Source organism: Falco peregrinus, chromosome 2, assembly GCF_023634155.1.
Source record: "Falco peregrinus isolate bFalPer1 chromosome 2, bFalPer1.pri, whole genome shotgun sequence".
Taxonomy (NCBI): domain Eukaryota; kingdom Metazoa; phylum Chordata; class Aves; order Falconiformes; family Falconidae; genus Falco; species Falco peregrinus.
The window spans coordinates 116,687,490-116,709,239 of NC_073722.1; the positions used below are offsets into that span (position 1 = coordinate 116,687,490).

Below are 21,750 nucleotides of genomic sequence, written 5' to 3' on the forward strand. Positions count from 1 at the left end.
TCTGGTTCAGTTTGCATCAGCATTGCTGACATTTGGCTTTCCATTGAAGTCTGGCTGGGAGAATTTAAATCTTTGGAGCTTATCCTCTTGCTTTCTATCTTGTTGCCTGTTTACAGATATGTGTAGCCAGGAGAGAGCCGTTAGAAGTGGCAGTCCAAGGGAGCAAGGAGCTTGGCTCTCTTAGAGTTCATAGGGACTGAGCATTCAGCTTTCAGAAGGCATATTAGAAAACTGCAGTCTTTGCATCACATTGGGGTGCTAGTTATAGAAAACGATGCAAAATTCGTCTGTGTAACTGGTGATTGCTCACAGAGGGCTCTTACGTGACTGTTTCAGATTAAAGCTAGGTACAGAGATGATGCTGCAAGGCTGGGTAGGTTAGGTTAGCCTGCTCTATCAGACAGCAGGATTCATTTTCAAAGTTGTCTTGGGGCTGCCTGCATTGTTTGGGCTTTTTATGTTGGCTTTCTTGCTGAACTGGGCTCATAGTTAATGCTGAGTTGCGATTTCCATGACAAGTCCTCTTTTTGGAGATTTACAGCTCAGCTGCTTTAATTTGCCAGGCTAATGCTTTGGAATGCAGGTTGACAGTCCAGATGTGAAACTTTTCTCCTCGGAAAGAAAACAAAGGATTAAATGTGTTTTAAGAGGGTTTGAAAAAATAATTTAAGATTGAGGCCCAGAACCTAACATCTGAAGTCTTGAAATACTGCTGTTAGCTGGTGATGTGAAACTTTAAAATCCAGAGACTTGAAAGTGTGTCATCTTTGGCCAGGCTGCAGGTACCGTTTGGCTTTCGGTGCACCTGTGACTGCCCATATCAAATGCTTCTTAAGATGTTACAAAATGTCAAATAATCACATTATGCATCTTCATGCAATTAGCGCGGGTTAAAGGGTGGTTGGGGTATTGCTTCTGCTAAAACGCGCGTAGCAATGGGGGGACAACTGTGGGTGCTCACTTGGAAATGGCAGTGTTTCCCAGATATTTATTGGTAAAGATAGTAGCTCATGCTTTCTGATTTGACAAACTGACCCCTGCAATTTCATGAGGGGGCCTATAAATAGGATTATCCTTGTTTTCTGGGTACGTGGAGGAAGGGCCAGGTGGTGCAGGTCTGCTGCAGCGGCTGTTCACCATTGTCACCATTGCAGGGTGAGAAGGGTCTGACCAGAGTGCAGGGATTCTCTAAAGCATGACTGAATTGGAAAAGGGTATAATAGTGGTGTTTAATGTCCAAAACATATTTTTTTTTAGAGAAACATAATGGCCTCAGCCAAGCCATTGAATCTGATCCTTTGTGCTCGGGAAGATTCATACAATGCATCTATCAATTAATATCCGTTTGGGTTTCAGAATTATTTGGGTTGGAAATGATGCAGCAAGAGTTCATTGTCCTTTCAAAGAAAAGATGAAAACATCTATAACTTTCTCCAAGCCCATATGGGAAGAGCAGACATTAGGAGCCTGTACTACCAGATGTCTTAAAATTGAACTCCTGGTCTCACATGTTAAAAAGGGCAGATCTTACAGGGCAGGTCTTTCTCAAGTTGCCTTGAGAAATATAATGAAGTAAAGGTGGCAGAGCTTTACATTGTGATTTATTAAAACTGAGGTTGTAAAGTGATAAAGCTTGTGGTTTTTTATTTAGGACTAATAACCCAATTGGTGTTCTGATCAGATTTAGGAAGCCTCAGTAGACCTGCAATTTTGCAAGCAGAAGAGGCATGTTTTGTATATTCAGTTGATGTTTGTTTTTGTCAGAAGGATCTCTGCCTCTTTACCGTGTTGTAGAGAAACAGATGAGTACAAGTGCGCTAAGAAAAGGGTTTAACATGACAAAAAAGGCTTTCATTTTTCCTAGTTAAAAATCAGGAAAAAAATAAAAACCCTAGGCTAAAAGTGCCTTATGTAGTATCAGTGTATTTTTATTTTTTTTTTTAAGGTGGGATGTTGTAAGTTGAGTAATTAAACATAATGACTTTGAGAACGCACACACAGAGCTGGGATTTTTTGGCCTGTATGTATTCACATTCTTTCCCTTCTTTTTTTGGTGGTGGTGGGGAGTTTTTTTGGAAACAGCAGTTTGGCTAGAGAAAATGTTGTTTGATGTATGAACTCTTGCTGCTGCCGCAGTAAGGTAGCGTGCTGACTTGTTCCCATACATTTGAGAGCAATCAAACAGCTTCTGCAAACAGTTGCAGGAGAAGCACAATAAGCACTAGTAATCTCTTCAGTTTGATAAACCATGTATTTGTGTAGCTTGATAAAGTGGAAGCTTAAGGTTTCCTTCCTGCGCTGGAGTTTGTCACACTGGAATTCAGAACTCGTGCATCAAGATCAAACCAGTATTTAGCCACGGTCTTCAGAATTGTCTTGCAGACACATTGCTTAGTGGCACTAAACCCTCAGCTTTGTGCAGCTTTTGCCAATTAATCACTTTTGGTCCTATCAACAAATGAACTGTAGAAAGGAGAAAATCATAGAGGAGTGGAGCAGCTGTATAAGGGCTCCCTCTGTATAACAGCCTTTCCTTGCTCTGCAAAAATCCACGGGCACAGAGCCACGCTAAACAGTAAGTGTTCAGCCACATCTGCAGAAAATCCATGGGAGGGCATGTGGAAAGTTGGCACAACTTTTGGTGGAAGGAAGTGGGAAGAAAGAAAATCATTAGCTAAGGCTAACCAGGATTCGTAGACTTGAGGTCGTCTTATCTGTGGAAGTTCTTCTTCCACCCCTTCTGTTGTTTTTAACCACTTCTCTGAGTAATCGGAACTTTTTCCATGACTGCAGAGTTGGAATGGAATATTTTGAGCCATCAATTCAAGAGTTTTTATGTGCTTTTAGGCTGTTTCAGACTTCTGGGCAGGTAGGACACAAATAATTCCGGCAGTATCAGAGGAGTGCCTTCACTGCAATGCATCTGCTTTCTTGTGTTTGTTCAGCTCTAAACATGTTGTTAGATGATGTATTCCTCTTGCTAATTTAGTCAATTTACCATTGATTCCTGTTAGAGCTTGATGAAGTATGTCAGCTGGAGATTAGTCCCAGATGCCTGGGTTGACCTTAGCTTTATCAGCTGCTTTCAATACTGTAACCATGAAGCACTTGTAAGTTTTCTGGTTCCTCCCATGATTGATAGACCAATTCTAAAGTGGCTTTCCTCCTTTTTTGTGATCCAAGAGGATAATGCCATGCAGCTGTCCCCAGCATGATGCTCTTGTGGTGAATACAGTGATGCTCTGTTGGCTTATTACCAACCTGAACGTTTATTAAACTGGAAGTTGTGTTTTGCAGACTTGACATCTCACTAATACATGGTTCTGCATTTTCCTGTTCTCTACATATCTTGAGCAGAATTGATGCTCAGGTGAGACAGAGTTATTTTAGAAGAGGTTTAACTGTGGATGTATAAAGTGGAGAAGACTGGCAGTACCTGTTGGCTGGTAGAAATAAGCTTTTAGCATTTGGCAAAGGTGGTGGTTCGTGTTGAGTATGGTGTTGGTGAACTTGCCTGGAGTTCTTGTCAGCTCCTATGGGTATAAGGGACAGGCTGGTGAGGAAAATCTTTCCACCTGGCCTCATGGCCCCTTCTGGTGTGTTCCCAGCACGCTGTCACTGATCTTCATCACCTGGGTCTGGGTATGCTGGAGAGCATCTTCCCTAGGGCTGTACATGAAGATGGTTCAAAAGACTGTGTGAAGGCCTAGCCCCCTCTGAGGCTAATGGAAGCCTTCCCATAATTAGGAACAGTGGATTTTATTTTTTTTTAAAACTAAATTTTGCATCTGCTGTTGCATGATGTTGGGGTTCTGCAGAGGTTCTTGATGAGGAGCTTGTGGTATTTGAGCTGCTCATTCCAGAGGCAGAGCATAGGGTTAAGTTGGCCTGCCCTGGGGAAAGGTGCTCATCACATTTCCAAAGTGCATTTTCATTTTTAAAAAAAGAAGAAACAAAACCCCCCATCTTCCTTTGAAGGATGACGCTTAACGGTGAGGGATAAGCTCTACACTGTGTCGGTCACCCTGAGAAACCCTCCGGAGCATGGCAGCTCACTGCTCCGTGTGCCTGTACCACCCGAGAGTGGCACTGCCCCTTCATCAAATGAACAGAACTGGAAGGAAAGAAATGCACCACTTAAGCTTGAATCGCTAAAGTCAGCATCACATCAGCACATTGAGCTATAGTCCCTTTTTACTCCTCAAACTAGAGTCCCATCTAATATATTTTTGGTCTCCAGCTATGCAAGAACACTGCTGGTCATTTTTTCCAATTTTCCTTAATCTGCTTTGAAATAGAGAGCACTTAATCTCCAGTTGTTGAATAATTCTCAACTGTAGGGACCGTGGCAGCAATGAAGTGTTTCACTAACTTTTAAGCTTTTTAATGTGAAAAATGTGGGCCATTCTCATGGATTGGAAATAGTGTTATAGTTAACACTTCGGGGATGGTTCGGTCCTGCTTTTTGGATTGAGTTTTCTTTAATTTGGGTAGGAATGAGTTTATACATCCTGCGCAGCCTGCTAGACATCTCAGGAATTTCAGTATTTCTTTCTTTGAAGGCGTTCGCCATGGAGTGGGGCGATTCTGCTCAGCCTCGCTCCCAGCGAAGCCGAACAATTTGGTGATTTTTCTCCTGGGGACAAAATGACATTAGTCATTTATAATCATCGCTTTAAATCGCCTTAGAGCTGGGGCTGTCTCGTAGGCAGGTTTTGAGAAATGAGGGTTTTTTCTTTCGAAGGTGCTTGGGAAACTTCTGCCGGGACTCCCAAGTGACGGGGCCTTTGTCCGGGAGGAAGGAGCCGGCTCGGAGGGTTATCCATCAGCGTGCTGCGGCATCCTTCACAGCCCCAGTTCATCAAAGAGACGTTCACAGCCCCGTCTCGCTGGCTGGCCCGGGGTCGGGCGGTCTTGATGTATTGTTGGGCTGACGGATGGCATGCAAGCCGAGGGTGGATTTATGGAGAGCACCTCTTGTGAGTAAACCCTTAGTAGGCAATGCGCTGGCTTTTAGGAGAGTCCTCCCATAGATGCGTTAACTGTGGTTACTTTGAGTTGCAAAAATGGATGAGAATTGATTTTTATCTTGTGGCGGACAGGTGTATATCTGGGTCGAGATGGCTGTGACCCAAGTGGATGAGATGCTCTGTCTCACTATTTTATTTTTTTTCTATGCAACTAAGGCCTCTTTGGTACCCACACGGGTTACATTACGTTGCTGCGGTGGGTCCACTGTTCAAGTAGTGTAGAAGTGGTAATTGCCAAGTAGATCTTAGTGACAACAGCTGCATGGAGCATAACTTAAGTGGGTTTTTGTTTGTTTTGGGGGTTTTGTTTGGGTTTTTTTTAATTATTATTTTTTAGAAATGGACTGGAAACCTCAACTTGCAGTGATTAGTAGCCAAATGATGTTTTATGGGGAATTCCTATACCTTCCCCTAGTGCAACTGATGTGTGTTTGTAATTAAAGCTATTGATATCTATGGAAAAGTATTGCAATGCTGTACAGATTTTGGGGAAAAAGAGTTACCAAAAGAAAACGGGGGTGAGTATTGCGAAGAATACATGAAAGCAATATTTAAAAGTTCCTGCTTAGATTTTGGATAAAGGGAAAACAAGCAAATGTGGAGTCCAAAATAGCTTTTGTCTTTTCATTTTCTGGTATAAGTTTGCAGAAAGCAAACATATCGTAACAGGAAAAGTGTTTTGATTGGCAGGGTTTTGTTCTGTGAATGTAAGTAGGCTTCCAGTCTCTTAGTGCTCTAGGCTTTCCTAGAGATGCAGAATTTATGATTATTTTATCTATTAGCAGCATTTCCTTGCTTTCTCTCACAATGAAGTCTGTAGGAAAATAGTTTTGTGACATTGTCCCTGTGACTTGAAGATTTAGCTGGAAGTTTTGATAGACTGTCCTAAAAACCCCTGTTTGTGTTGCTAGAGTTGCTCAGATTTTGGATTTGAATAAAAATAAGTGGTGATTACCAGTACATGCTGTGGGCTTGGTGTGCCACTGTGAACAGGGTGCGCTGCATGGATGGCAACGTTGGCTTCAGTGAATGCTGTAAATTGGAGGCAACCTTCTAGAATTCTTACAAGAGGTATTTTTTTATATTAATGTCCATTTTATAACAGGTAACTGTGCTGGTCTGCTTGAAACATGGTAAATAAAAGGGAAGGTCATTTGTTGGGAGTAAAGGGGAGGAACAAATGACCTGGGTTTACACTGAAATGCTGCTAGTGGAGCCTGTTATCTCCTTCCAGATAACTGGGAAAGGATACTCAAAATACTGTATCATGTGAATATAGTTATTGCCTGCCTTATATCACTGTGAGTTCTCAACACATCTGGACTGAGAATAGTTCCAGTAACATTAAAGCGTACTATTTTGGTTGGCACACTAATGCTGTGGTATATGCCAATTAGTAATGGCTCTTGGAAACAGGCTGCTTTAAAACTGTCCCTGAACTATTCCCCAGAGAAATTATTCAATTAAGTACAGCTAAAATTAATGTCCATGGGTTTTGTTCGAATAAAACAAAATAAGCAGCTGGAAAAGGGAAATATTCTTAGTGTGTGCTTTTAAAATAACAACTCTTAACTAATCACTGGGTTTGCTGGAATCGATACCGCCGTTTGTGTTCTCAGCGTTGCTCTTTAGGTGAGTGTTCCGATGAGGGCTGCCACAGCCCATGGCCTGGGACAGGTCTTTGTTACCACCACGCGTTTTCAAGTCGCCATCTGCTGCCCCCGGACCTGCTTTCGAGAGGATGAAGTGTTCTGTCTTGCTCAGGGGTATCAAATTTGACCCAGGTATAATTTTAAATGTTCTGGGATGGATGAGTGAGGCTGCTTGGCTGCTGTGGCAGTGGTGGTCCTGGACATGTCCTCTTCGTCCTTGGAGCAGATGGCGAGGTTTTCTGTGCAGAACAAATTGCTGCCTCTTGTTTCAGCAAGTGTTAGCCTTAAGGATGCTGAAGGTTTGGTGAACCAGTGGGAAGGGGTTACGCTGGAGGCATGGGCTGGTCCTTGGCCGCCTGAGCTGGGTGCTTGGGCTGCTCTTCACTTCCCGAAGGCCAGGCAGAGGTTGCAGGGCTCTGGAGCACCTTGTTCTTTGTGATCTGTGCATTTTTCACTGTTGGCAAGAACTTGTGGAACGAGGAGCAATCCTGGTCCTGAAGGAGTAGTTCCTGTGTGAGGATTGCTTGGGGTAGAGAGCTGGCATGGCCTGGAGCCCACAGGGGAAGGAGGACCTGCTGCCACCGTAGCTGACGCATCGGGTGGCCCAGGCTATTAACCCCAGCATGGAGGGTAGGCTGGAGCTGGTCACCGGCTGCATGGGGGAGAAAAGCTGTCCTTCCCTGTCTGCTCTCCCGGACACAAAGCAAATCTGCCAGCTCCTGCCCTACTCTGCCTGGAGATCCTGCAGCCCAGCTGCTCTCCTCTTTGTCAGCAGAGCCATTGCCCAGCAAGGCAGAAATAGGGAAGGGTGAGCAACAGTGCTGTGCTGCCTGGACCCCAGCAGAGCTGCAGGGGAAGCAGCAGGATGCGATGTCCCCTCTTGCCTGCCTGTAGCACTGGGACTGCTAGGTGCACATGGCACGTCACAGAACACGTTCCAGCAGGAGGCCAGAAGAGGTCTTCTGAACCCAGTTGTCTCCAAGGACCATTGAGCCTCCCATAAATTAGAAGAGCTAAGGAGTGAGAGACCTGAAACACAGAGGAATAAGTTGGTTTGCTCCCTTGGAGTACTGATTTTGGGAGGTTTTGAATACTTTGATGAAGTTATGCCAAAGGAAAGATTAAACATCATCAGTTAAATTTGGGATGGTGGACAGAGGAATGTTGATCTTTGCTTGAAATGCAAAACTCATCATAGCAGAAAGTGTTGGTATCCTGGTGTCCAGAGCAGCACAGAGCTCAGATCAGCATGAACACCAGTGGAATTTTGATTATTACCTTGGAGCTGAGCAGTGAGAAGAAGCCCATGACTGCACTAAAGCGTTGCCTGTGGCACGGAGAGCTGCGCGCCTCGGAGAGGCTGCAAGAACCCGGCACGGCTAGCAGTGATGGAGAGAAATTAAGGTTCTTTGCCCTTTTTTTTTTTTACTGTGTTTCTTTTCACTCTGCCTTGACATAACAGCTGGCACGTCGTGCTAAGGTTCTTTAGGTTTCTGATGTACTTCCATTAGTTGCAATCTTCATTTCATACCACTGGCATTTTGAACAATGCTTGCTTTCTTATTAACATGTAATTATGGGGTTTTGGACATATAGAGGTTGGCATTCAATATATGATTCATTTCTTTGGTATCTAGCTCTTCTCCTGAGGCACCAGAGACCTGAAAGAGGGAGGGGAAGGCCTGCTTGGCTTCTCCACAAAATTCCAGCCTTATTGTAATTTTTTTGCATAGCAGAAAACGTTATGGATTTCAGTTCTCTATATGTTTTTCTGAAGGCTGACTGCAGTTTTCTGTGGACTCACAGTAGGGTGTACTGTGAAGATACATTACTCATTGATAAATAACATTGGGTGATCTGTAAATCTAAATCCATGGAAAATCCAAACAATTCCAAGGAAATGTTTGGTCATCAATGCCGTTCTGCTAAACTGTGATCAAACCCCAGATTTGTTTCTCTCTGCTTGTGCTGTATTTCACGGGGCTGCTTTCACTTGGCTTTTGAGTTTCTTACTCCATGGACAGAATGTGACTCAAAGATAGAGTTGCCAGAACCAAATGAGGCTTTTTGTGTGTTTTAAATAAAACAAAAAAATCAATTAGTTTGAAGTCATGGAAAACAGAACTCTGGCTGTGCAAGAGCCTGTTCTACTTCATGGGAAGAGATACTCATCCTTTCTAGGGATTCCATGAGTTAATGAGAATGATTTAAAAAACAACCAAAACCCCCAAAAAACCCCAAACCAAACAAAGTGTGCCTTCAGAAAGATGGTGCACCTGTGTGGGGTATGGGTGGAAATAGGGAGACATAGGCTGGAGAGGCAAGCAGGTAATTTTCCTGCTTTTGAGTGGAGAAAGAGTAGGAAAAATCCCACATGGTTTCCTGCAAAATAAATCGGAGTGTTCCATGAAATGGACCAGCTCTCCAGCTCTGCCGCTGCCTGCCTTTCAGTCCCTTAATGAACCCCTTTGGGTTTCTCCATAATGACTTGCCATTCTCTCTTGTGAGCCCCTTGATGGGAGAGGCAGCGCGGGGGGCTCTGGGTTCGGTACCTGGGTGCGTGGGGCCCTGGTGATGAGCACAGCAGCATCCCTAGCAGTTGGATAGGATCGTCTCCTTGGTGTCAGTGTGCTGCGCTTCATCTTGTGACTTGTCATCTCATGAGTTATGCCTTTTTCAATTAAAACATGCAGCGTTGATGCATGCGCCGTTAACTCTGGCGTAGCTCGCTGCTGTTTAGTCCCTGCAGAGAAAGATGCAATATTTATTTTTCAATATTATTTTTCTTTATTATCTCATGATGTGTTTAATCTTTCGTTGTTATCTCATGATGTAGCAGTTGGCTTACTCCTGTCTTCAGCGTTGCTGGAGCAGAGTGGGGCTGGTGGGCACTGGCAGGGTCTTGGGGTCAGAAATGGAGGAAAGATGAAGTGGCTGAATGGTCTGGGAGAGGGGCTTTTGCTCTCTGAAAACTTTTGGCCTTTTCATTTTGTTGTCAAAACTGAGTATTTTGTTTGCAAGCCGAAAGCTGGTTATTCACTTCAACCTGATCGGGGATGCGTTTCAGCACAAAGGGCATCATCAGGAGGTAAAACACTGAAGGTCCAGGCGTGCAGAGCGCTCTGGGATGTACTGTTTTTATCATCTGTCAAACGGTTTTCCAGTGGAAACCGTTCCCTTGGAAAATTTCTGACCAGCTGTAGAAAGAGTTGATGGCTGAGTTGACACAGAAGATGGGGCTGCCAGAGAAGTCCGATTTCAAACCCATAGGAAGCGTTGTTAGAAATGTCAACAGAGAAGTTGGGAATATGGGAAAGGCAGATGGTGCTTGTGATGGAGGACCTGTGGTCTCGGTGTTGCGCTGCTTGGCAGGCCCGCGGGCAAATCCTGTGCCTGAAGCTTGCAGCCTTTTTGAGGAGGAATAGAGGAGAAAAGCAAAAGGATCCATTTGGACGCAGCAGACTGCTCCAGCACTTGGCTTGGGTTCAGCTCAGGGTTTGCTTTCCCATCCTGCGCAAGCCCTTGACACAAGAGACCAGCTGTAGCATGATGTATGGACTTGATCTTAAAGGTCTTTTCCAACCTAAACGATTCTATGATTCTTTGAGAGATGACTTACAGCCCTAACGTGTGGGATTCCTGTCTCACGGGAGGCTGTGAAATTATCCATGCCATGGCTGGAGAGAAGCAGAACCAGCCTTTTACAGAAGGCGTTGGTGTTTTTAGGAATCGGAACAAACCTTTCTGATTTTCATGGTGGTGGCAAAGTCTTCAAAGGAAGAAGGATGTGAAGAATGAGATTTTTTTCCCTGAGGAATTCCTAGCATTACGTATAATTTCTTCTGCTCGGTTTATCGTCTGTGTTCTATTGGTGTCCTTTGCATAAGTATTTTTCTAGCTATTAGCAGATGCTATTTTATTGATGTATATAAATATACCCTTAGCGCTGCTACCAGGTTGTTGTCCCGCTGCCATTTCAGGGAAGGTTTTTATGTTGGGGTGGTCGCTTTGAGCACGGTCCTGAACACACACACGTGCACGTGGATGGGCCCCAGAAATCGGTAGCAGCACGATGTGATGCTAGAGTGACTTTTAATGAACCGTGTAATTCAGAGATATTATAAAAATCATCTTTCTCAACCTTTAATGTATTGTTTGAGATTGTGAAGCCGAGCATGATAGAGCAAAGTGGAACGTGCTTATGATCCAGGGTTCAGGTGCTTCACTCTTCATTTTCCATTTCAATAAAACTTTGAAAAGGACTATAACACCTAGTGCTCACATCTCTGAGTAGCCTTCTGTTGATCTGGGTCAATCAATGGATTCTTGATTCTTTAAAAGTTGGCTGTAGGCATTGGTAGTGCTGCAGCTTGCTCTGACCAGTGAAGCAATTCAATGAACAATTATTATTTTTTTAAAAAATGCTTTATGTTTGGCTGCAACTTTAGAAGCTTTAATTTTCTGGCTGTGATAGCTGATGCAGTGACAACTTCAGGTCTGATAGGTGGTTTTTGTGTTTGTTTTCATGGGCAAAAATGTTTCAAGTTTAATGCAAAATATTTACAAAATGGAAGTGTTTGGTTTTTTAAAAAAAATAAAGTAGCTTTTCCTTACTTTGCTTTTGCTTTCAGCAGTAAACACCCTTCTCCTCCCCAGGAGGTAGGATTAACGTTGGAACTGGAGAGGGCTGGCTGGCTGTAGGGCTGCTGTTCCCACTCTCCTGCCTCTTCCACAAGGATGTTTCTTCAACCTCTTCTTGCTCTGCATTGCTCCAGAACGTGTTGCCTAAGATCAGAGACTGCTACTGTGGTTTTTTTAACAGAAAAAAGGTCAAATATTTCAGAATATATCAACCTGCATTTTTCCCTGTCATCTGCTTGCTTTGCTGCTTCCTCATTGTGCGTTTTCTTTGCTTGTAAATGCCGGTTCCCTGGAGGGCTGCCCGTGCCCTCTCCATCACTGGTCCCGTAACCAGAGGAGCAAGGGCAGGGCTGCAGACAGGCTTGTGCCCACAAAATTAAGACCTTCCACCACTTTTGTCCTGGGTTAAGGTATGCATGTATTGATACCAAATCTGTAAAGCCCACCATGATTTTTGCAGTCTGATATATACGAGGCTTCTTCAGAAATCCTGCCTTTTTGAGGGCTCCAGCCTAAATTTTACAGCTTTGATCACCAGGAAACATCCTCACTTACAGAGACAGGTTTGTGTTTCGCTGCTGCAGCCTTGCAGGAATGGGGTGAGGAGAACTGGTGATGCCCACGCACCTACCTCTGCCTTCTTTATAGAAACCTGCCCCTTTTGTGCTTGGTCTAGTTGGCTGTCTTGTCTGCTGGTGAGTTCAAAGCCAATGTGCCTGCCTGGCTGGTGGCTGTGACCCTAGCAAAGGGACACACGTGCAGGGCTGAGCAGGGCTGCGACACTGGTTTTCAAGCAGAAGTCCCTGCTGATAAAGGAGAACTTGTCTGAGCTAGTCCCCAACAGATGAGCAACCTTCAAACCTCTCCCACTTCAGCTGGGCTTAAATTACTCAGATTTTAATACTAGGGTTTTGCAGTAGGTTTTGTCTTCTGCTTCAAGATCCTGCTTCACTGAAAAAAGACCTTGGCTAAATTTGCGTTACCGTTTTAGATGCGGTTTGCAGTGCAGTGTTACAGAAATGTCCTCTGTAAGGTCACTGGCAGCCCTTCAGCAGTCTGCCTGCTTTTCCCGTCTGCTCCCTCACAACGGGAGAACCTCCCTCCTTCCTCTTTTTCAAGTTCCTATTATATTTTTTTTTTTTAACTTGCTCCTTGCATAGTCAGATAACTGGGAGGTGGTAGAAAATATTTTGCCCTGGATGTAGTTGCCGGCTTGAAGAGCTAAGAGGGTTGCAGGTGGGTCATGTGTCGGGAGAGGTGGTCCTCAGGACCCTACCGAGAGTTGTGGATGCTATAAAGGCTTTCTTAGCTATTGAGTTTGTTTCCTCTGGCAGCAGCTCTGCCTACCTTTAGCAATTCATTACTAGTTTTCAGCTCTGCCTGATACAGCTTGTATTTCTATGGTGTTTCCTTTGCTTTAGAGTGGGGAGAAATTCTTTGATTTACGTGAAGGTCAAGAGCTGCTCTGAAACAGTGTCACTGCAACAGCATGTGGGTGGAGGTAGAGGGGTGGGTGTTTCTCCGCAGGGTGGTGGTGGTTGTAAGGGCACACTGGGCTTCTGCTTCAGCTGGTGATGGGGTAGGAACCTCCCTGTGCTTTCTCCCCATGCCAGCCCCAGCGCAGATGCAGAGAGAGACCCTGCTCAGACCTCCTGGTTGTGCCATGAGCACCCCAACGCTTCTCCTGGTCCTAACTGCACGTTACATCAAAGGACTGGTGGCTTGTTGAGCTTTGGGCTGTGTGCTCGGTGAAGCAGCCTGCTCCCCTGAAACCTGGCTGTATCAGGGGACATACAGATACGGAGAAATGCTGCTCCCAAGCTGTGCAGTGCAGGTCTCTGGCTCAGAAACGGCTCTTGCTGGTTGGCCTGATGGGGAATGGCTTGTGCAGGGGATGGGAAAGGAGAGGCTCTAGACATAATCCTAATGGCAATGCCTTGGGCTTTGAAATCATGACAGAAAATTTTCCTGCTCATATTTGTTCTCACTTAGTTACAGCTTGTTCACCAGGATGTTTTTCAAGGAGGGTCTGGTCAGCGTTGGCAAAGGAAAGTCTCTTATTTCCCAAGCATGCTTATCACTTTGTCCTTGACAACAATGGGAACTTTCGGCACTTTTTTTTTCCGTTTAAAGGCAAACATGAGAGAGCTTGCCTTTGCAGGCAGCATTGTGCTGGTTTTCCTGTGTGCTGAATCACGCAAGACAGATAAAGTTTCCCCAAAATGTTGTTGGCTTAGCAGATGTTAGACCTGGGAAAGTTGAGTGGGAGGGGGAGGAGAATGAATATCTGAACTACAAACTGAACAAATCTTGCAGTTCAAATAAAATACCTGCCATCACTTGGGAAAATGTGGTGTGGAATGAACAGTAAAATCTTGAGTATTATAAACAGCTTCACAAATACGGAGGGTTTGTGTGTGGAATAGAGCAGTGTTGGTGGGGCGATGCTGCTTAACCACAGGAGTGGAGAATGGTTTAGATCTATAGGATAAAACGGAGGCTGCACACACAGAGAAGCAGTTGTTTGCCCTCTGGCCCCCCCTTCATGTGAATACCTAGATGGTTTAGGCTGTGGGACATGAATCAGGAACTCATGTTTTAAGAAAGATATGTAATTTCAAAGTACAAGGTTTTTTAGATGCTGGTATCATTTTACATAGAGATTCGCTGGAGATGATAGAGTGCTTGAGGGGCGGACTTATAAGCATGCATTAGAGGGATGATGCTTAAATCTCCCAACTCCCTGGGACAGTAAAACCTCTGTGCTACATACGCCTTTTGAAAATCTCCTTTGTATCTTCAGAACTTTGACTGTTTTATGTTTATTTTTTTGTTTTCCATATGTATGATCAAACTGCTTGTATCACTGTGTCTAGATACGGTGCTTGTTACTTGGTAAGATCGGAGGACATCAACACCCTGCATAACTATTTTTTGCTGTAGGATGGCGGATTGAGGAAACTGTTCCCTTTCAAGTGCTGGTACAAAAGCGGTGGCCAGCAAAGCTGTACAGGTGTCTTGAGAAGCTGCAAGAACTCACGTGACATATTGGCACTACCCTTGTAAGCACAAGGTTTTGTTCTGGTGTCACACGGAATTTTTGGAAGCACAAGGAATGCTCTCTTTAGTGTCATCCCCTTGTTTCCTAGTAGAGATATTTGGGAAATCTCTTGTTTGAAGGAATACAGTCAAAGCAATAAAGGCTAATTAATAAGGGCACTGTCCTGTTGATAGGCCTCAACCAGACTGCATTCAGCATTGTGGTGCATAACGGAATATTAGTGTGTCTTGCTAACTGAACACTGTGCACTTTAACTTCTGTTTTGCTTACACTCCATTAAACCTGGATGTTTCCCCAGCACAGAGATGCAGCGCTAGGATCTGCCAGGGTACAAATGAGTTGAGAGTGCAGCACCCACCAGCTGGCACGGCTGCTGTCCCCCACCTGATCTCAGAAGGCAGGCTGGATTTATTAAGACAGCAGTCAATAGTGGGGAAAGTGCTAGAAGTGTAACCAGAGCAAGATGCTTTGCAATAGCATTCAAGTTTTGGCTGCTGTCCTCCTCCTGATTTATCACACACAAAAAAAGCCATTCCTACCTGCAGAGTTGAAAGCAACTCTAATGTGATGTATTCATGCACCCAGCACGAAGCACTGGCTGTGTATTTCAAGAAAAAATTAGAGCGTAACAGTCAGCAAGAAGGAAATCTGGTGCCTGAATATGGCTTTTTATTTTCAGTGTTAAAAAAAACCCACCCCACCAACCACTCTTGGTGTAAGCCTTGTACCTGGTCTGATTTCTGTGGCAAAATTGAAGTCATCAGTTGCTTGAGGTTGAGGGTGGGTTGGCTTGAAATTTTCCATTCCCCTCTACTAAAAATAGGTGTAGGAGAAATTTTGCTCACTTTCCTTTTCCCAGAGGATCATCTGGGCTGCAAGCAGAGCTGTCATCTGTACATCTCAGTAATTGAACCAAGGCAGGACTTTGACTGTATCCTCTGTGGTTGCGTGGTTGGGACCACACCAAACACTCTCAAAAGCATTTATATAGATGGTGATTCTGGATGTCTTAATGACTATGTAATGGCTAAGTGTTGAGATGCTGTCCCTGTTCCCCTGAGATCCCTGTTCCAGCAACTGAAATTTCAGATTTTCTATAACATATGTGCTAATTCTCTTCGTTTGGCTAGTGTTTTGTGGCTGCCATCATGTTATACTCTGTGCCTAATTAGACTGATGCTGCTGTTTCAGGCTGGTTTTTTCCTCAGTTCTTGCAGTGGAGTGCACAGAGTCTGAACTTGGAAGTCTCTTGCATAGTGTTTCCCAGGATTTGGACCCTTGCATGTGGCACGCTGGTCTGTCGTCCTGGAAGACAGAAGGATGCAGCTGGTTTCCATTTTGGAGCCTCCAGCAGTTGCGTGCTTGTTGAGCAGTGATGCTGCAGGGCTCGGAGATTAATGCTCGTGTTTCCTTTTCCCCAGAGATCATCGATGACCTCACTAACCTGGTTGAAAACACAGACGACAAGCTTCGCAACCAGACGCGGCATGTGAAGATGGTGGACAAGAAATCAACGTCCTGTGGTAGGAAATGGCTTGAGCACAAATCCTGCCCTGTTATTAAATGGCGAGAAAGTAGCTTAGCGCTCGGAGGCTGTGCACAGTGCGCTCCCACCGAGTACAACTTCTTTTAAAAGCTAGAGAAGCCCACCTCTCCAGACTTCTTCAGCTGATGTTGCAGGTTTGGCTCATGTGCTTGCTGCGTGTTGATACAGTTAATTTCCTTAAGCTATTTGGCTTCAGCATTGCACAATCTTCTGATTGGAAATTGTAAAACTGTATGAAATTAGAGCAGTACGTGTTAATGAGGTTTAAAAATCTTGCTAGCTACCAGCTCTCACAAACCGGTCACAGCGGGGAGTGATGCCACAGGGGTGTTTCTGGTGGTGTCCTGCAGGAATGTGTTCTCAACCCAGTGGCATTCAGAGCCTGCCAGACATGAAATCCTTGCTGGCGACTCCTCAAGCTATGTGCAAGCTGGTAAAGCTGAACTGGTCTCTCTTTCCATACAGCCAAAGAGAAGTTACTCATCTCAAACGGGCGAATGCAGGTTTCCTCTCTAGGTTGAAGAGCTGGGGGTTTGATCGCAATGGCCGTGGGAGGAGGCTGGGGGTGATGACAGAGCATGTCTTTATGTTGGGAGGATGAGTGACTGCGGGGTGAAGTCCACGGGGAGGTGATGGTGGTAAGACACTTCTGGAAGTACCATGTCTGGTTTTGGTGTCCGTGGTTCATTTTTGCTGTACTAGGAGACTCAAAATGCTAACAGGGATAATTTACACTCTGTAGAAATTTGACTTATAGCCAGAAGTTAATGAAATTTGGCTTACATAGTTTAATAAAGATGAAGTAGAGAGCTGACTTGGTCACAGATCTGTTTCTGGCTGGTGGGGAGATTTTATTCTGTAGAGTGATGATTTAGTAGCAAAAGCGACTGAGCTTAGACTGGCAATGAGGCATTTTTCAAGCACTGACGACGGATTTCAGGGATTTTAGTTCTCGATTAGCGATAACTTTTTGAAAGCTTGGTTGTTACAGGCTGATGAGATTCTATGGCTTCTTCTGGAGGTTAAAGTTGACTTGTCAGAGGCGTTTGTCTCCAGTTTCTCTCGTACCAGATACAGATAGAATTAAAGGCGTGACTGTAGAGTTCATGACTGACTATTTTAGATCTTTAATGTTGATGCAAGATGGAGTTAATCTAAAAATAATTGCACTTGAATGATGCTGAGTACCCCGTGTGCCTTCGGAGTCTCTCCTTAATTTCTGTGGTTTCGTTTTCTGCACGAGTACAGGGCAGCGTGACGCGAAATATCTGTGCAGGGCAGGCAGTGAATTCCATTTCACATGGGACAGCTTCTCCCTCGTTAGGTATTTCTCCCTCCTTTTTAGGTTCCTCATGCAAATGCAGCCCCCGGACGAAGTTGCTGGATAATGAGCCTGTCTCTTTAACTCTGCAGCCCATGCTGGCTGAGCTGGGGAATTTGAGAGGAGGAGGAGGGTGGGAGAGGCTGAGGCTGGGAGGATCCTAGACTGGATTCCTTGGGGGTGACCTCTCTCACCCTTTGCACATCGATAAACATTTTTCTGCAAGGGGTGGTGAGAAGCACTGCCTCTCACTGCCTGTTCCCTCTGCTCCAATAGGTCTTCCTGTGTTTGCATAACAATTTGGGCATATGTAAACACTGTATTGCCTCAGATAGCTGTTTTATTCTGCCCGAGCACGAGTTTTAGAGCAATCGTGCTGGAAGACACAGGCTTTCATGGCTTTCTTCCCATCCCTTTTCCACCCTTATCCCTGGCACTGAAAGTTAACTAGTGTATTAAGATCAGAAGAACCCTCCGTGTAAGTACAATTATTCCTTGAACAAAGCCAAGCAGCAGGAAAGCTGGCACCTGCTAGGTAATTTTTTCAAAGCGCTTTTTCCCCCTGCTCTCCAACATTTCACTTAAATTGATAACATCTTCAGTAAATCTTTGGTTTCGGTGTGTTACTTTGGATTTAAACCGGTGTGAAGTGCTCAGTCTTCCCCCTTGCCCACCCCTTCCCTCCCTGGGATGCAGATGTTTGCTTGGACCCAGTCTCTGCACTGTTCCAGCATGTGCCTGTTTCTGCGTTTTTTGCCTCACTTTTGAAATCATAATGTCGTCTTATTTTTCTGATGAGTGCCTGTACTGGAACCACTGGCTGTGGATACAAGCGGAGCAGCCTGGCATGGATAGTGGAATAATCACCCTTTTATGAGCAAGAATGTAACGCATTAATGGGTGTGTCTTTGTTAGCAGCCAGTATAATAATAAAATCAAAGTATTTCTGGTGAAATCCAACTTCAATCAATATTTCAACATCTTGCTCTCATGCAAACATAGTTTCGAGCTGTGGAGGTTATTTCCAGCAGCTGGTGTGATGTATCCATCCCTTGGTGCTACCTGCGCGGTACAGGCATTGCGGGGCACGGAAGCGTTGCAGAGGAGGCAGCATCTGCACCTCTGGCCATACTTAATCCTGGCAGAAACCTTCAGGTTGTTTCGGGTGGGTTCTTTCATTTGCAGCTTATTTTCAATGCCATTTCTCTTGCTGACTCAAGAGCTGTTGACAATCCCACCCCTTGCTTCTGCCCAACGAAGGCTGCCCTGGTTGGAGCCTGTCTCTCTTGGTGGCCCCCGGGCAGCCCCACACTGGTGTCAGTGGGAACTCCCAGCGATTGCAGTGGAAGAATAACCATGGGGTATACTCAAGTCTGTTGCATTTATGAAATTATTGTTGAAAATCATTAGTCATCTGTAAGCAAATGTTTGCATGCTGCTTGGCATCATTTTATTTCTTTTCAGTGTATGCTAGGCATTTAAGAGGGACGTATATTTCTCAGATTTCATAAATTTGCATTGAGTTTTTCATGTACACAAATCATTAACCAAGTGTTAGGCTGCCTTTACCAGATTTGCTACAGGAATGCCTGCATGCACAATCCTGGCTTTTCAGTTTTACCACTGGTTTTCTTGGGTTTGTTTGTCCCCAGTTTGCATACCTATAGGGAGGTTTTGTGCAGAGTAACATTCATTAACCAGTTCTCCCTAACTTTTTTGTTAGAAACTTTAACCCTCAGAATGTCTTCTTAAGAACTGCATTTCAAAATAAGCAAGGAAATGAAAGTGTAATTCAGATTGGGATGTTGGGAGCGGTGTTGTGGTTTAACCCCAGCCGGCAACTAAGCACCGCACAGCTGCTCGCTCACTCCCACCCCAGCAGGATGGGGGAGGAGAATTGGAAGGGTGAAAGTGAGAAAACTCATGGGTTGAGATAAGAACAGTTTAATAATTGAAATAAAATAATAATGATGATAATTGTAATGAGAAGAGAAATAGCAGAGAGAGAGAAATAAAACCCAAGGAAGACAAGTGATGCAAATGAAAACAATTGCTCACCACCAATCAACCAATGCGCAGCCCCCCCCCCCCCAACCTTCCCCCCAGCTTTATCTGCTGAGCGTGGTGCCATATGGTGTGGGACATCCCTTGGGCCAGTGTCCCCCCCAGCTCCCTGTGCCCCCAGCCCACTCGCTGTGGGGTGGCTGAGGAGCAGCAAAGCCCTGGGCGCTGTGTGAGCGCTGCTCGGCAGTAACGAAACCACCCCTGGGGGATCAGCGCTGCTTCCAGCACAAATCCAGAACGCAGCCTCCTACGAGCTAATATGAAGAAAATTAAGCCTACCCCAGCGTTACCAGCGCGTTCAACAACAAGGGTTATTGATGTGTTAGAAACTACAGAAGCACCTGAGAACAGTCGTGTAGGAATTAGGGCTTCTCCCCCCTCCAAAAAAAAAATGGTGGTGGGATCAACAGCCCAACTGAAGCGCGTCTACACCAGTGCACACAGCATGGGCAACAAACAGGAGGAGCTGGAAGCCATTGTGTGGCAGGAAAACCACGACACAGTTGCCGCCACAGAGCCATGGTGGGATGACTGGCACGACTGGAGTGCTGCAGTGGGTGTCCGTAAACTCTTCAGAAGGGGTAGGCAAGGGGCGAGAGGCGGTGGGGAATCCCTGTGTGTTAGGGAGTGTTTTGGATGCCTAGAACTGAGTGATGGTGACAGTAGGGTTGAGCGTTTATGGGTAGGAATCGGGGAGGGATGGCAAGGCAGGTATCATGGTAGGATTCTGTTACAGACCACCTGACCAGGATGAAGTTATAGACAAAACATTGTGTAAGCTGCTGGGAGAAGCCTCACAATCACTAGCTCTTGTTCTCGTGGGGGACTTCAACCCACCAGGTGTCTGCTGGAAATACAACATAGCAGAGGGGAAACAGTCCAGGAGGTTCCTGGTGTGTAGAAGGGACCTGGAAGGGACCTCTTTGCCACAGCCAGTCCATGAGCAGCGAGGGAAGGTGCCTGTTGGACCGGCTGTTTGCAATCAGGGAAGGGCTGGTGGGTGATGTGATGGTTGGAGGCAGTCTTGGGCACAGCAATTGTGAAATGATAGTTTTCAGTTCTCAGAGAAGTAAGGAGAGGGGTCAGCAAAACTGCCACCTTGAACTTGGGGGGCAGCCTCTGGCCTGTTGAGGGGCCTGGTTGACAGAGTCCCTTGGGAGACAGTCCTGAAGGGCAGAGGGGTCTAGGAAGGCTGGACATCCTTCAAGAAGGAAATCATAAAGGCGCAGGATGTGGGCTGGTTTTCTGTTCATCAGCAGGCACAGGCAGTTAGTATTTGTCAGGAGTCTGCAAAGAACCTCGTTCTTTCTCCCTGCCCGTGGGTTGCAGTTGGCCTCATGACAGAGGAGAAAGTCATCGTCCACAGCTTCCTCCTGGCTTACCTGGATGGTGCTTTTTGGTAACTTTCCTCCCATCCTTGAGTTTTTTGTAGATTTAAATTTTTTTTTTTTTTTTTTTTTTTTGACTTGAAGACATAAGTAGGCAGCTCCCTGAAGCGAGGATGGTTGAACCAGGCTTTGTTTGTGATAAGAGCATCCCTGAAGTGTTTGTGTCTGCACGAGATACGGGGATTTTAGTCATGCATGCACGGCTGGGACCCTAATTACCAGATGCAACATATGCAGGGGTGGTTGTGGCTAAGCTGTGCAATGCACCGAGTCAGAAGTGTTCCTCAGGTCCTGCTAGGCTATAGACCATGAACTGGGGAGGGGATCTGGGGGATTGCTCTGCTCCTGCCCAAGTCACTGTTTTTGGTGGCTCTCCTGTAGCTGAGGAGAAGGGCTGGTTTTCTGGGGAAGCAACACAGAAGATTATGACTTTGTTGTAGTAAAAACAAGTAAAAAAAAAAAAAAAAGCAAACTTGTATTTCTGACAGACTTATCCATCCCCTTCCCAGCAGCCAGGGGGAGGCAGACCATGTCTGCGCAGTTATCACTGCGTGCATCCCTCTAACCTTTCAGATAAATGAGGAAAATGAGATGCAACCACCGAATATGCCCTGCTTGGCTAATACCTGTGTGCTGTAAAATGATACAGAATGCCAAAGTGGCCACTGAGCAATTATTTTTCTGTCTTTCATTTTCTCCTGTTCCACAAGATGGCATTGCAATCTAATGGCCTTCCTCTGGCCCCAGGTAGATGCTCTCCTCTCCCCTTTGCCTTCTGATGGAGGTTTTTTGGAGATACTGAAAGCAGGGTGTAGACTACTGTAAAGTCAGTCGATACCAGGTAGGGTTTTTTAATCTTAGCAAATGGCCAACATACCTGATTTAAAGGTAGAGTTTTGCCAAACTTATTAATTGACATTTTCGGAAGGTTTAATTTGTTTTAAAACAGAGTAGCTTGGATTATATAAGGTTTCCTCTAGAAAATAATGATTCATGCAGGCTGGGGCCTTTTCCTGCCAGACTCTATGATCGCTCTGTTCTAAGTTA

General features: G+C 45.2%; 1 protein-coding gene across 2 annotated transcripts in view; it reads left to right on the plus strand.

Annotated features, from left to right (window-relative positions):
* Nucleotides 1-21,750, plus strand: part of STX8 (syntaxin 8) — a 104,573-nt gene that overhangs the window by 48,909 nt on the left and 33,914 nt on the right. For both annotated transcript variants that reach the window (XR_008746157.1, XM_055797874.1), the window contains exon 7: nucleotides 15,806-15,907. Coding sequence is in view for 1 of the 2 variants with exons in the window: in XM_055797874.1 (XP_055653849.1) it covers nucleotides 15,806-15,907 (102 nt within the window). In the remaining variant the exon portion in view is untranslated. The remainder of the gene's footprint in view (nucleotides 1-15,805; nucleotides 15,908-21,750) is intronic.